Source organism: Somniosus microcephalus, chromosome 3 (assembly GCF_052327205.1).
Source record: "Somniosus microcephalus isolate GS21.2 chromosome 3, FLI_Smic_1.0, whole genome shotgun sequence".
NCBI classification, from domain to species: Eukaryota; Metazoa; Chordata; class Chondrichthyes; order Squaliformes; family Somniosidae; genus Somniosus; species Somniosus microcephalus.
In genome coordinates this window covers 105,489,259-105,505,053 of record NC_140989.1, presented here as the reverse complement: position 1 = coordinate 105,505,053, position 15,795 = coordinate 105,489,259, and the positions used below count along the sequence as shown (strand labels likewise).

Genomic DNA, 15,795 nt, shown 5'->3' with positions numbered 1-15,795 from the left:
ACTGTCATAATTATATTCACAATGTCATGATATGTAAGGATTTTTCTTCTTAACCTTCACTCCCTATCTGTAAGTAATAGATGCATAGATTGTTGTACTGAATTGGCATTTGGGTAGCTTCCACTAATATTTTGCTCAATTTTTATGTTTAATCAAAAATTGTAATACTATGTTTCCTTCTTTATAGGCAATGCCTTTGTTGCTTCAAGGAGTACAAGCACCTGGAAATCTTCAACCAGGTGGTTTATGCCCTGATCAATATGGTGACTGCCCAAGTCCAGGCTCTCCAGAACCAGTTGTGTAAAATTTGCACTAGTAATGATTCATCATGGCAGGACCTGAATCAGCAAAGCCATGAACAGGCTAATCAGGAAGGCGAGCGCAATAAAGATGATGATGATACTGGTCGGAAATCAAAGGACTTTGTGGAGAAAAAAGCAGATAATAGAACATGCGGGAGAACTGAGGAGGTTTCTACACGCAGCACTGATCCATTTAGCACATGGAGTACAGAGGAAAAAGAAAAGTTGCTGTTATGTGTGGCAAAGATATTTCAGATTCAGTTCCCTTTATATACTGCCTACAAACATAACACTCATGCCACTATAGAGGTATAATGTATTTCTTATGCTGTATCGGTTGATGCTTGTAATCCACTAATTTAGTTTTTGCGAAGTTTCCATTGTTTTGGAAAAAAATGTAACTTCAGCTTTGTGCATTAGTTATAATTTGCATTCTTAACTTGCCCAAGATTGGTTAGGTATATAACTTAAAATATAAGGGAAGAAAAAAAAGTCAGATAAATTGCTTCAGCCAATTCAAAAAGTAGTTTTGGCCTTTTTGTAACGCTTGATGTTTCCATGTTAACTTTGTGTAGCAGTACCATAGCTTTTTGAACGGAGTTGTAATGAAACAAACTGTTGTTAATAGCTGTGAATATTAGAGTAAAGAGAAATTAATTTTCACAGCAGTACTAATTGAAAATTTTTTGCTATGCAAACAGCTTACATTTAATACACTGAACGTTTATCCTCGATGTCCTTTCTACAACAAATTATTTTTTGTGGGCAAGCGGGGGGTGGGGAAGAGAACAGCGGTCTGAAGGTTAATATTTCTGAGATCAGTTTCTTTTTATGCCTTGCTGGCAGATGTCACAAATCTTACTACAGCTAGCTAAAATGCATAATGAAACTATAAATGTCAACACTCGAGGGCTTTTTAATCCGGTAATTCTGTTTTTAAAAACTGGTTTTATTCATGATTGGCCAAGAGCTTTGTGCCTGTGGTCATCTTGCACTCTAATGAAAGGAAAAAATAATTTCAAATGTTTATTGGGTAAAATTATACTGTTAAGCAGGTTAAAGTACTGTGTAGAGGAATTTTTGCTTAAAGCATGAATGGATTTGGATGCCAGTGTCTCACAGAATGATTTGACCTGATAGATCCCTATCTCTAGTTTCAGCAAGCATTAGGACATTAAAGTCCAGTTACCAAGGCTACTAGTGAATTCATGGGTGTTGGTGGCTGCCCTCAGTAAATGGGAAAACATCCACATAAAAACTTACGGATAATGTATGAAAAATTATTTATTGTTTGGAATTGGATCTGGCAACAGTGGTCTGTGCACTATTAAGAGCCTAAGATTTCCTTACAAGTGAAATAACCAAAGCAAATGTCATTTTAAATTTGATTGGACTTTTGAAACTTTGCCTTTATTATCTTCATGACAGAGTGAAGAGCACACACAGCAATTTTTACATTGTAATTAGAATTTATTATGCATGTGCTTAAGGCTTCCAAGCATAGATTTTCATTAAGAGTCTTGCAAAATTGGAAAATTTTAAAGTAAGCCCAGCTGTAAGAAAGGAAAACAACTTGCATTTAGAAAGCACCTCCGGACATTCCACAGCACTTTAAAACTAATGAATTACTTTTGAAGTGCAGTCACTATTATATAGGCAAACATGTCAGCCAATTTGCAGACAGCAATTCCCACACATTGCAATGAGATAAATAACCAGTTAAGGCTGCTTGTCTGACATCCAGTATTGGATGAGTAGAAATTTCTGCCAACCAAATATTGGGAAGACCGAAGCCATTGTTTTCGGTCCACGCCACAAACTCCGTTTCCTAGCCACTGTCTGAGGCTGAACTAAACGTTCACAACCTTGGTGTCTTACTTGACCGAGGTGAGCTTCTGACCTCATCCGCTCCATCACCAAGACTGCCTATTTCCACCTCCGTAACAGTTTCTGCCCCTGCCTCAGCTCATCTGCTGCTGAAACTCATGCCTTTGTTACCTCTAGACTCGACTATGCCAATGCTGTCCTAGCTAGCCTCCCACCTTGCACCCTTTGTAAACTTGAGCTCCCCCAAAACTCTGCTGCCCGTATTCTAACTCTTGTTCACCCATCACCCCATATGCTCGCTGACCTACGTTGGCTCCCTCCTGCATGGCAACACCTCAGTTTTAAAATTCTCATTCTTGTTTCCAAATCCCTCTGTGGCCTCTACCCTCCATATCTCTGTAACCCCCTCCAGCCCTACAACCCTCTGAGATCTCTGCGCTCCAATTTTCATCGCTCCACTATTGGGGGCTGTGCCTTCAGCTGCTGAGGTACTATGCTTTCTAATTTGTTCCCTAAACCTCATCACCTGACTACCACTCTCCCGCCCTTTTGAGACACTCATTAAAACCTACTTCTTTGACCAAGCACCTGTCATAATCTCCCCTTTTTGTTTGATAATGCTCCTGTGAAGCACCTTGGGATGTTTTACTCTATTAAAGGCACTATATAAATGCAAGTGGTGTTGGTTGAGGGATAAATGTTGCCCATGATCCAGGAAGAATTCCCTTGCTCTTCTTTGAATAGTGCCATGGGACCTTGTATCGCCACCTGTGCAGGCAAACAGGGCCTCAGTTTAATGTCTTATCTGCGTACGACACTGAAGCGTCAGCCTAGATTATGTGCTCAAGTGCTGCAGTTTACCATCTGACTCAGGTGAAAGTGCTACCACTGAACCAATGCTGACACTGATGAAGAAATTACATTTTTTTTTAAATTGTCAATGAGAAGTGAAATGTAAGATTTTTAACTCATGTATATTTTACCTACTAATGGATAGGACCAGTTTTGTAGTTTATATGTTTACTGTTGCCTGATAGAATGTGTTGTACTTTGTAAGACATTTTGAAAACATTTTTTTTAAACTATGCTAACTTTTCTTTAAACTAGGATATTTCAGCTCATGAAAGCAACTTATTAGGGGCGTTTTGTGATATGAATGTAAGTAACAGTTTTAAATTTTACGTTATTTTGATTTTTTTAGAATTTTAAAAGGACAATTCAGTTACCAATATTAAAGTAACATTTTGAAAAATGCATTTAGGACTAAGCTCAAATACAAAAGCACTGTGCATGTAGACATGATTCAAATTTGAGCTTTTTTCCCCCTAAATACCATGACTCGACTTCTGATTCTTTAGCCACTGAAGTGTCTGCTTCATGGACAGAGTAAAAAGCATTTTGAGATTAATTTGCCAGAAATAAAGTCTGAGCTGCAGTAGAGTTTTTTTTAAAAAGAAAACTTAAGTTGATGCAACATGTGGAATCCTCATATCCAATCCAACTTGCATATGATTTGCCTGGCTGTATAAAGGGCTGAGTTTGTAGGTTTCAAGGTACAGTATTATTGTAGCAGTATGGATCAAAAACTATTTCTTGGAAAGTCTTTAGTACATCAGAAGTTGTCTGTTGAAACTGTAGTTTGTGATAGTTATAATTAAGTAATCTTGAATTTCCTTGTTAAATCTAATCTGCAGATTGTAAAGTAAATGTATTCTTAACCAAATTTAGAAGCAGTAATTCTTTGTAGGAACAGAAATAGGTTATTTGGCCCACCATTGGCTCCATCATTTTGTTAAGCGCGGCAGCTTTCATTTTGATCCCAATGCATTGCCCTTTCCTTAAAACCCTTCATACTTTTACTTCCCAAATAATTATCTATCTCTCTTTTAAAAGCCGTAATTGATTCTGCATCTATGGCCCTTTATGGCAGTGCATTCACATTCTCTCAACCCCTTGTGTGAATAAGTATTTTTGTGGAAGAATCATTCCCAATGTACTCTCAGTTTTCCTTATTTTAAACACTTTGATCAGATCACCCCTTAACCTCCTGATCTTCGTGGTGTATAACCCAGGTATATTCCAGTGTCTCATCATAGTCAGGACCCTTCATCTCGTGCCTCATCCTGGTGAATTATTGGTGGACTTTCCCAATGGGCCAGCAAATACTTCCTAAAGTGGGCACTCAAATATAATAATCCACATGAGGTCAGATCAGTGCACTCTAATAGCCATAGTGCTTTCTTGCTTTTATATTCTCTACCTCTTGTGATAAATGCAACAACCCATTAGACTTAACAAAAAGCTAAAAACTGCAACTGCTGGAAGTCTGAAACTAGAATAGAAAATGCTGGAAGCACCCAGTATGCCAGGCAGCATCTGTGACGAGAACAGTGAAGCTGACGTTTTGGTGTGGACCCTTTAGTCTGACCTGAAGTTCGGGTGAATTTGATCATCTGCAAAACACAGCCAGCTATTTGAGTGGATTGGCTTATTAGGATCCAATGGCTTGCTTGCATCAGGACCGATATTCCAGGGAACATGCTGTAAAGATGCAAATGTTGCATACCTGTGGAATATGCATATTAATTTTAACTTTCTACATATCTTGATAGAAGCTGGTGGAAAATTTTAGTCACTGTAAAAGATTCATGCAGCTGCCCTGGCTCCCTTTTGGAAAGTCCCTAGTTTTGTAATTCTCCTGTTAGCCACGCTTTTTATTTATTTAAAAAAAAAAAAATCTGTAGTTTTTTTTTTAAATTGGGGGGTGGGGGGGGGGGAGGGAAAGGAAAGAAAATTAACAATTTTGATTTGAATATCTTATTTGAATTACTGATTTTTATGATTCATTTGTATTGATCAAAGTCATAACCATTTACATTTCTTGTAATTTATTTAGGATGTGGAAGTACCTTTGCACTTGCTTCGTTATGTCTGCCTCTTTTGTGGGAAAAATGGCCTTTCACTTATGAAAGATTGTTTTGAATATGGAACTCCTGAAACTCTTCCCTTTCCAATAGCACATGCTTTTATTACAGTAGTATCCAATGTAAGTAACACACACACGTTTTTACTTTTAATTGTATTAAATGCCCAGCTAGCTAGCTGACGAATCTATTGCAATTTCCCTCTTCCCTACAGATGCATGTGCCATGGAAAAGGCCAATAGTATTTTGGGTTTTATAGAAAGGGGCTTACAGTACAAGAGTAAAGAAGTTGTGATGAATTTGTATGTAACATTGGTTAGGCCACAGTTAAGAGTACTACGTGCAGTTTTGGTTCCATTTTTTTTTATATAGAAAGGACCGTAATGCCATAGAGAATGTATAGTGTTGGGGATGGGAAACTATAATTGAGGAGAGACTTGAAGTACTGGGACTCGAACCACTGGAGCAGAGACTGTTGAGCAAAACTTTAATATTAGTTTTTTTTACATTTATGAAGAATTTCAGAGTGAATAGGGGAAGACTATTTCATTTGGTTGGAGAATCAATGATGAAGGCGCATTCATTTAAAATTATCTCCTAAAAGGATGAATTTAGGCGAGGTTACTTTACACAGAGTTGTTGGAGCTTGGAATGCTTTGCCACAGGCACGCGTTGAGGCAAAGACTTTTGCATCTTGCTAAGGGAAAATGGGATATATATTTGGAGTAGAGGAAGATACAAGCTAAGTGGGAGAACGAGGCGGTGGGATTAGCTTTGGATTGCTTTACTGCAGAGCTGCCACAGACATGGGGGGCCCAAATGGGCTCCTCCTGTGCTTTAAAATTCTATAATTCTGTTTTAAATCCAAATTATTTATACATGTTACTTTTGTAATTAAGGAGTATTGTTTCATGATTTGGATAATTGTAATACAAAAAACTGTTCCATGAATGAGGGAATATTAGTTCACTCATGTTCTACAGAGTAATACAATTCCAAGTAGTTCATTGTTCTGTTGTCTTCACTTGCAAAGAACACACAAATCCATGAGGTATTGCATTTTAGAAACTTAGGGAAAAAAATCATCTTGCCTTAACCTGCTGCCATGTAGATAAGGGTATTAAATAGAACATGCATTCTGAAGACCTGTCGAATACAGTTTGTATTCCATATCTTTGTACACCTGTGAGTTATGATCAATGCCAAGTAGGATATAAATTGCAGCTCCTTTGTCTATAATCACACATTTGTTTAATCTCTCTATCTCTTATCTCTTTCATTCACTATCTTTTGTGTTCTCTAATGTATTTAAAGATCTTCTATCTGTGTGCATTTCATGTCAACTTTTTTACATTATAAATTCCTATGTCCACATTTAGAATGGAAACTGCCTGTGTTAGCTTGTCATAGTGTAATTGTACCCTCTCTTTGAGGCACTACAGCACCACTGGTGGGAGGGTGTATTTACAGTATGACCAGTTTACACAGGCAGTTTCCATTATAAAGATGGACAATGGAAATATAAAAGTAAAGGCAAGAGTGTATGATGCTACTTACATAGAAGCAGGAGTAGGCCATTCGGCCCCTCGAGACTGCTCCACCATTCAATGCGATCATGGCTGATCATCCAAATTCAGTACTCTGTCCCTGCTTTCTCCCCATATCCCTTGATCCCCCTAGCCTTAAATATATCTAACTCATTCTTGAATATATTTAATGAATTGGCCTCAACTGCCTTCTGTAGTAGAGAATTCCACAGGTTCACCACTCTGGGTGAAGAAATTCCTCCTCATCTCAGTCCTAAATAGCTTACCCATTATCCTTCGACTGACCCCTGGTTCTGGACTCCCCTGCCATCGGGAACATCCTTCCTGCATCTAGTCTGTCTAGTCCTGTTAGAACTTTATAAGTTTCAATGAGATCCCCTCTCATTCTTCTAAGCTCTAACGAATATAAGCCGAATCGACCCAACCCCTCTTCATACGTCATTCCTGCCATCCTAGGTATCAGTCTGGTGAATCTTCGCTGCACTCCTTCCATGGCAAGAACATCCTTCCTCATAAGGCGACCAAAACTGCACACAATACTCAAAGGTGTGGTCTCACCAAGGCCCTGTACAACTGCAGCAAGACATCCTTGCTCCTGTACTTGAATCCTCTCGCTATGAAGGCCAACATACCATTTGCCGCCTTAACCGCCTGCTGCACCCGCATGCTTACCTTCAGCGACTGGTGCACAAGGACACCCAGGTTTCGTTGCACTTCCCCTTTTCCCAATCTATTGCTGTTCAAATAATCTGCCTTCCTGTTTTTGCCACCAAAGTGGATAATCTCGCATTTATCCACATTATACTGCATGTGCCCAATCACCCAACCTGTCCAAATCATACTGGAGTTTCTCTGCATCCTCCTCACAGCACACACGCCCACCCAGCTTTGTGTCGTTTGCAAACTTGGAGATATTACATCTAGTTCCCTCGTCTAGATCATTAATATATATTGTGAATAGCTGGGGTCCTAGCACTGAGCCCTGCGGTACCCCACTAGTCACTGCCTGCCACTCGGAAAAAGACCCGTTTATTCCAACTCTTTGCTTCCTGTCTGCCAACCAGTTCTCTATCCAAGTCAGTACCTTACCCCCAATCCCATGTGCTTTAACTTTGCATGCAAGTCTCTTATGCGGGACCTTATCGAAAGCCTTCTGAAAGTCCAAATACACCACATCCACTGGTTCTCCCTTATCTATTCTACCAGTTACATCCTGAAAAAATTCCAGTAGATTAGTCAAGCACAATTTACCCTTTCTAAATCCAGGATTGACTTTGTCCGATCCTGTCACTGTTTTCCAAGTGCTCTGCTATTACGTCTTTTATAATGGACTCTAGCATTTTCCCCACTACTGATGTCAGGCTTACCGGTCTATAATTCCCCATTTTTTTTCTACCACCTTTTTTAAATAGTGGGGTTACATCAGCTACCCTCCAATCCATGGGAACTCTTCCAGAGTCTACAGAATTTTGGAAGATGGCCAGCAATGCATCTGCTATTTCTAGGGCCACATCCTTAAGTACCCTAGGATGCAGATTATCAGGCCCTGGGGATTTATCGGCCTTCAATCCCATCAATTTCCCTAACACCATTTCCCTACAAATACTGATTTCATTCAGTTCCTCCCTCTCATTAGGCCCTATGTTCCCTGACATCTCTGGGAGTTTATTTGTGTCCTCCTTTGTGAAGACAGAACCAAAGTATGTATTTAATTGGTCTGCCATGTCTTTGTTCCCCATTATAAATTCCCCTGATTCTGACTGCAAGGGACCTACACTTGACTTCACCAATCCTTTTTCTCTTCACATATCTATAGAAGTTTTTACAGTCAGTTTTTATGTTCCCTGCAAGCTTACACTCACTCTATTTTCCCCCTCTTAATTAATCCCTTTGTCCTCCTTTGCTGAATCCTAAACTGCTCCCAATCCTCAGGTTTGCTGCTTTTTCTGGCCAATTTACATGTCCTCTCCATGGATCTTATGCTATCCATAACTTCCCTTGTTAGCCACGGTTGAGTCACCTTTTTTGTTTTTATGCCAAACAGGGATGAACAAATTCTGTAGTTCATCCATGCGATCTTTAAATGTTTGCCATTGCCTATCCACCGTCAACTCATTGAGTGACATTCCCCAATCCATCCTAGCCAAATTGCGCCTCATACCATCTTAGTTTCCTTTATTTAAATTCAGTACCCTAGTCTCTTGAGTCAACTACTACTTCACTCTCCATCTTAATGAAGAATTCGATCATATTATGATCGCTCCTCCCCAAGGGGCCTCGCACAGCAAGATTGCTAATTAATCCTTTCTCATTACACAGCACCCAGTCTAAGATGGCCTGATCCTAGTTGGTTCCTTGACATATTGGTCCAGGAAACCATCCCGTATACACTCCAGGAATTCCTCCTCCACAGTATTGTTACTAATTTGGCTAGCCCAATCTATATGTAGATTAAAGTCACCCATGATAACTGATGTGCCCTTATTGCACGCATCTCTAATTTCCCGGTTAATGCCATCCCCAACCTCAGCATTACTGTTTGGGCTGGATACAACTCCCACTAATGTTTTCTGCCCCTTGGTATTTCTCAGTTCTCCCCATACAGATTCCCTGTCATCAGAGCTAATATCCTTCCTTACAATTGTGTTAATCCCTTCTTTAATCAGCAATGCTACCCCACCTCTTCATTTTTGCCTGTTCTTCCTGAATATTGAATACCCCTGGATGTTGAATTCCCAGCCTTGGTCACCCTGGAGCCATGTCTCCGTAATCCCAATTATATCATATCTTTTTACATCTATTTGCGCAGCTAATTCATCCACCTTATTATGAATGCTCCTCGCATTAAGACACAAAGCCTTCAGGCTTGTTTTTTTAACACTCTTAGACCTTTTAGAATTATTGTTTACTGTGGGCATGTTTGATTTACACCCTTGATTTCTCTGACTTCTACTTTTGATTTTCTCCTTCCTGTCTTCCCTTTCTTCTGTCTCCCTGCACAGGTTCCCAACCCCCTGCTATTTTAGTTTAAACCCTCCCCAACAGCACTAGCAAACACATCGGTCCCGGTCCTGCCCAGGTGCAAACCATCCAGTTTGTACTGGTCCCACCTCCCCTAGAACCGGTTCCAATGTCGCAGGAATTTGAAACCCTCCCCCTTGCATCATTCTTCAAACCATGTATTCATCTGAAATATCCTTCTATTTCGACTATGACTAGTACGTGGCACTGGTAGCAATCCTGAGATTACTACCTTTTTTGAGGTCCTATTTTTTAATTTACCTCCTAACTCCCTATATTCAGCTTTTAGGACCTCATCCTGTTTTTTTACCTATATCGTTGGTACCTATATGCACCACGACAACTGGCTGTTCACCCTCTTTCTCTTCTCCCCCCCCCCCCCCCCCTCCAGATTGCCCTGCAGCCGCTCCGAGGCATCCTTGACCCTTGCACCAGGGAGGCAACATACCACCCTGGAGTCTCGTTTGCAGTCGCAGAAACGCCTATCTGTTTCCCTTAGAATAGAATCCCCTATCACTATAGCACTCCCGCTCTTTTTCTTCCCGTCCTGTGCAGCAGAACCACCTATGGTGCCAGGAAGTTGGTTGCTGCTGCCTTCCCCCGATAAGCCATCCTCCTCAACAATATCCAAAGCGGTATATTTGTTTGAGGGGGATGGCCACAGGGGAGCCCTGCACTACCTGCCTGCACCCACTACTCTGCCTGGCGTGACCAACTCATTAAACGAGATATCCACGATGTCCTCAGCATTGCGAATGCTCCAGTATGTATCCATTCGCAGCTCCAGTGCCGCAATGCGGTCTGCCAGTAGCTGCAGCTGGATACACTTCCCGCACACATGGTCGTCAGAGACACAGGAAGTGTCCCTGATTTCCCACATAGTGCAGGAGGAGCATGCCACGGGGCCGAGCTGTGCTGCCATGACTTACCCTTTAATTAATACCAATTGCACTACAGTTGAATGATATACTGAAGGGCCCTTGTTTACTAGCACTCCCCGCTACACAACAGAGACCGTAGAAACTATAACCACAAAATTAAGACCTTCTAAACTTTATAAAGTATTAACCTTAACTGTCAAACTATAGAGTTGCATGAATACTCACCTGGCCCTACTCACCCAATCAGCTGCTTCCTCTTGCCCGCGTCACTTTTTGAATCGTGACGTGGCTCTGGAACGCCGCCGCCGGTCTGCGAGATTGGTAAGCCTCTGTATATAAAAAAAAAAAAAGCCCGCGAAAGTGAGTAAGTACTCACTATACCGCCGCTGTCTGCTCCTCCCGACACTGGCCTTGTACTGCTGCACTCACCGCTCCCGACACTGGCCTCTTGGCCTGGTCTTCGGTTGTGTAAATTCCATGGGAAGTTAACTACAGGAAACTTTGTGCTATCCGGCACCCACGGGACCGAGCTGCTGCCGTTGCCTGAAAACTGCCGTACTCTCCAGAGTTAATGTTGAGAGATACGGAGATTCTTACCTCCGTATTTGACAACAAACACTGTGCTTCTAAACACTCGGGTGTGGCCCTAAAGCTCTGTAGCTGAAGCTGTTGCTATAGCTACAGACCTTGCACAGCTTGACTGTTCAAACAAAGCAAAAAAAACAAGCAAAAAGAATAAAAAACGGCGGCTGATTTTTGCCGGCGGCTCCAGATTGCCGGATAGCTCGCCTCCGGATAGCACAAAGTTTCCTGTAGTTATAAAATCCGACTTCATGTCGACTTTTTTTCTGTTATAAATTCCTATCTCAAAATTAGGAATACCCGTGTCAACTTGACATCTTCCTGCCAGTGGTGGCTCTGGGGTTGCTTAGTCTTGCGTCTCCTAGCTCCTCAACCTGTACTATGCCAAGCAACTCTACTTTTCTGGTTCCCAAATTGACTAATGTGTGTATTAAAGTAGGTAAACAGGGTGCACATTTCTTTGAAAACTCGAGTATCTGTTGCTTCTGTAGGTGGTATTGTAATAGAATATATTTTAATGTTAAAGGTATCGTACTGTTTTTAAATTTATTCATTCATGGGCTGTGGGCATCACTGGCAAGGCCAGCATTTATTGCCCATCCCTAATTGCCCTTGAGAAGGTGGTGGTGTGTCATCTTCTTGAATCACTGCAGTCAGTGGGGTGAAGGTACTCCTACAGTGCTGCTAAGTAGGGAGTTTTAGCATTTTGACCGCGTGACAATGAATGAATGGTGATATATTTCCAAGTCAGGATGGTGTGCGACTTGGACGGGAACTTGGAGGTGGTGATTTTCCCATGTGCCTGCTGCCCTTGTCCTTCTAGATGGTAGAGGTCACTGGTTTGGGAGATGCTGTCAAAGAAGCCTTGGTGAGTTGCTGCAGTGCATCTTGTAGCTGGTACACTGCAGCCAGGGTGTGCCGGTGTTGGCAGGAGTGAATATTAAAGTGGTGGATGGGGTGCCAATCAAGCGGGCTGCTTTGTCCTGGATGATGTTGAGGTTCTTGATTGTTGTTGGAGGTGCACTCATCCAGACAAGTGGAGAATATTTCATCACATTCCTGACTTGTGCCTTGTTGGTGGAAAGGCTTTGGGAAGTTAGGAAGTGAGTCACTTGCTGCAGAATACCCAGCCTCTGACCTACCTTTGTAGCCACATTTTTTATGTGGCTAGTCCAATTAAGTTTCTGGTCAATGGTGATCCCCAGGATGTTGATGGTGGGGGAATTTGACTGTGGTAATGTCATTGAATGTCAAGGAGAGGTGGTTAGACTCTCTTGTTGGACATGATCATTATCTGGCACTTGTGTGGTGCGAATGTTATTTGCCACTTATCAGCCCAAGCCTGGATGTTGTCCAAGACTTGCTGTATGCGGGCAAAGACTGCTTCATTATCTGAGAAATTGCAAATGGGACTGAACACTGCATCATCCGCGAACATCCCCACTTCTGACCTTATGATGGAGGGAAGGTCATTGATGAAGCAGCTGAAGATGGTTGGGCCTAGGACACTGCCCTGAGGAACTCCTGCTGTGATGTCCTGGGGCTGTGATGATTGACCTCCAACAACCACAACCATCTTCCTTTGTGTTAGATATGACTCCAGCCAATGGAGAGTTTCCCCCCCCGATTCCCATTGACTTCAGTTTTACTAGGGCTCTTTGATGCCACATTCAGACAAATGTTGCCTTGATTTCAAGGGTAGTCACTCTCTCCTCCCCTCTGGAATTCAGCTCCTTTTGTCCATGTTTGGACCAAGGCTGTAATGAGATCTGGAGCCGAGTGGTCCTGGCGGAACCCAAACTGAGGATCGGTGAGCAGGTTATTGGTGAGTAAGTGCCACTTGATAGCGCTGTCAACGACACCTTCCATCACTTTGCTGATGATCGAGAGTCGGCTGTTGGAGCGGTAATTGGCCGGATTGGACTTGTCCTGCTTTTTGTGGACAGATCATATCTGGGCAATTTACCACATTGTCAGGTTGACGCCAGTGTTGTAGCTGTACTGGAACAGCTTGGGTAGAGGCGCGGCTACTCCTGGAGCACAAGTCTTCAGCACTACAGCTGGGATGTTGTCGGAGCCCTAGCCTTTGTTGCATCTAGTGTGCTCGGCCGTTTCTTGATATCACGTGGAGTGAATTGAATTGGCTGAAGACTGGCATCTGTGATGGTGGGGACCTTGGGATCATCCACTCAGCACTCCTGACTGTGACACGAATTGCTGTTATTTTATAGAGCGCGTATATCACCTTTATGATTGTGCAATCTGGCTGCCAGGTTCCCACAAATCACACTTTTTTTCATCTGCTTTTTTTTCTGTCGTAAGTGAGGATTTGTGAGTTTCTTCTTTTTCCTTGAGACAAGCTAGAGCTTGAATTCTCAATTTTATTTCAGGCAGATCTTCCATACCAACTGCTCCTTTTCTTTGATGAAAGCAGCGCTTGTAGTTTCTTGATTGTTAGAAAGCAACATTAACTTGCTCTTTTATCAATATATTTATTTTTCTGTTTTATATTTTTAAAAAATCGAAGTGATCTAAATCAGCTGGAAGATGTGTGTGAATTTTTGGATTACTCCCAACTGTCTGGTGTCCATGTCAATCATGCAAAACACTCAACCTCTTTTTTGGGTTCTATTCCCCCTTTCCCACAAGACTGTTAGACCTTTCCTCCAACCCGCATACTGCCAGAAATCTTTTTCCCCCCTCCACCAACCCAGTGTTCCCCAACCTCCCCATCCTGTTGGACCCCCCAAGATCTCTCTCCAGAACCTCCAATGCTCCCAGATATTTAGGACCTCCCTCCCCAATTTGAGATCTGCCCCATGTTTTGAAGAACCTTTGCAACGTTCTGCTAATATATACTATTTATAACATTGGCCAGTAATCTTTCCCTGAATTTCCAATGCGTACTATTTTTCCAAATTTACAAATTTTAGTAATCTTTCCAAACCTTTTCTTTTAATGCTTTGAGACTGCCAATGTCATTAAATATTTATTGTTTAAACTTATGGCACAAATGCATTGATGCTGTAAAAATTCTGTATTTTTGTTCTCCCAAATTAAGAACATATTTTGTAAAAATTGCGGGTTTTATTGGTCTTAAAATATACGGTTTTCCAGTTTGCCCCAATTTTATGCCACGACGTTGTTACCCAGCCCCTCCCGTATCCCAGAATGTGTGAAAAGGTTATTACTCGAGGTAAGAGGTTTGCCTTAGGCAACAATTTTTTTCTTATATCTTGTAGCACAATAGAAGTGCTACAATGAAGTCTGGTGGACTTTACTTCCTAAAGAATTAAGAGTTGTTCAAGGGGGGAAATGGATGAGAAAGAAAACTAAGTTGCTTGGAAGACGCACACTGGGATAGAATTTAATTAGTTGTCAAAAATGATGTGGCATGGTGGCTTGATGCTTTGGAGCACTAATCCATTACTCCATGGAGTGCTGGATTATGCCTCTAGTTCTTGAAATGCTAAGTTCCAAGTCTCGTTGCACCATAAAAAGACCTTGATGGGTAAATCACGGTAACGGTAGCATAGTGGTAATGTTACTGGACTAGCAATCCAGAGGCCTGGACTAATGATCTGGAGACAATAGTTCAAATCTCACTGCAAAATTTAAATTCAGTTAAGTAAATCTGGAATTAAAAAAAAAAGCTATTATTAATAATGTAACTACCGGATTGTCGTAAAAACCCATCTGGTTCACTAATATCCTTTAGAGAAGGAAATCTGCAGTCCTTAGCTGGTCTGACCTATGTGACTCCAGCAACATGGTTGATTGTTATTTGCCTCTGAAATGGCCTAGCAAGCCACTCGGTTGTCAAGAAGGCGGCTCACCACCATCGAGGGCAATTAGGGGTGCCAGCGACGTCCATCAATTGGGGAAAAAAAACCCTCCTCTCAATGGAAAACGGGAGACTGCCTGTTTTTCTCTGTATTCTCAAAAATTGCATCATTCACAGCAGTGCTTTCCCATGATTTCCTTAGGCTGCTAATTATGAAGAAAAATGTATTATCACTGTTTTATTTCAGAGGAATTTTGGGTACTTTATGTGGAGTGAGGGTGAATAAATTCTGACTATGTGCTTCCAAGTTATTGGCCCAGATTTTGCGGTCAGCGGCGAAGCGACGGCGCTCACCGCTGCCCTCAAAGAAAGCTGCCCACAAAAATCTAGCTATCTGTGGCGTGAATTTCAGCTCTCCCGACATTAGTTTGAATCTTGTGCAAAGTCAAGCGAATATCCAGCAACAGTGATATATCATCAAGCAGGCTAAGCAGCCAATCAATTATTATAGACAGCAAACCACGAAGAAAATGCAGATTGTAATTTATTTTTTATAAATTTTACAGAGCGCAAAATAAAGATTGGGACATACACATAGGATTAAGGTGGAAGCTGAAATATCATAAATTAAAAAAAAAATTATATTAAAAGCCATGTAATTCTTACATTAATTGGAAAAATTTACATTCCACAAATATAAAATTAGTTTTTCAACAACAACTTGTATTTATATAACGCCTTTAACGTAGTAAAATGTCCCAAGGCGCTGCACAGAAGTATTTTTAATATAAAAAATTTGACACCGACCCACATAAGGATAAATTAGGGCAGGTGACCAAAACTTGGTTAAATAGGTAGGTTTGAAGAAGCATCTTGAAGGAGGAAAGAGAGGTAGCGAGGTGGACAGGTTTAGGCAGGGAATTCCAG

General features: G+C 41.4%; 1 protein-coding gene across 5 annotated transcripts in view; it reads left to right on the top strand.

The window, feature by feature from the left end:
• Positions 1-15,795, top strand: part of usp34 (ubiquitin specific peptidase 34) — a 277,821-nt gene that overhangs the window by 28,733 nt on the left and 233,293 nt on the right. For all 5 annotated transcript variants that reach the window (XM_085981444.1, XM_085981442.1, XM_085981443.1 and 2 more), the window contains exons 3-5: positions 188-611; positions 3,237-3,287; positions 5,026-5,175. In XM_085981444.1, the coding sequence (XP_085837570.1) occupies positions 188-611; positions 3,237-3,287; positions 5,026-5,175 (625 nt within the window). The remainder of the gene's footprint in view (positions 1-187; positions 612-3,236; positions 3,288-5,025; positions 5,176-15,795) is intronic.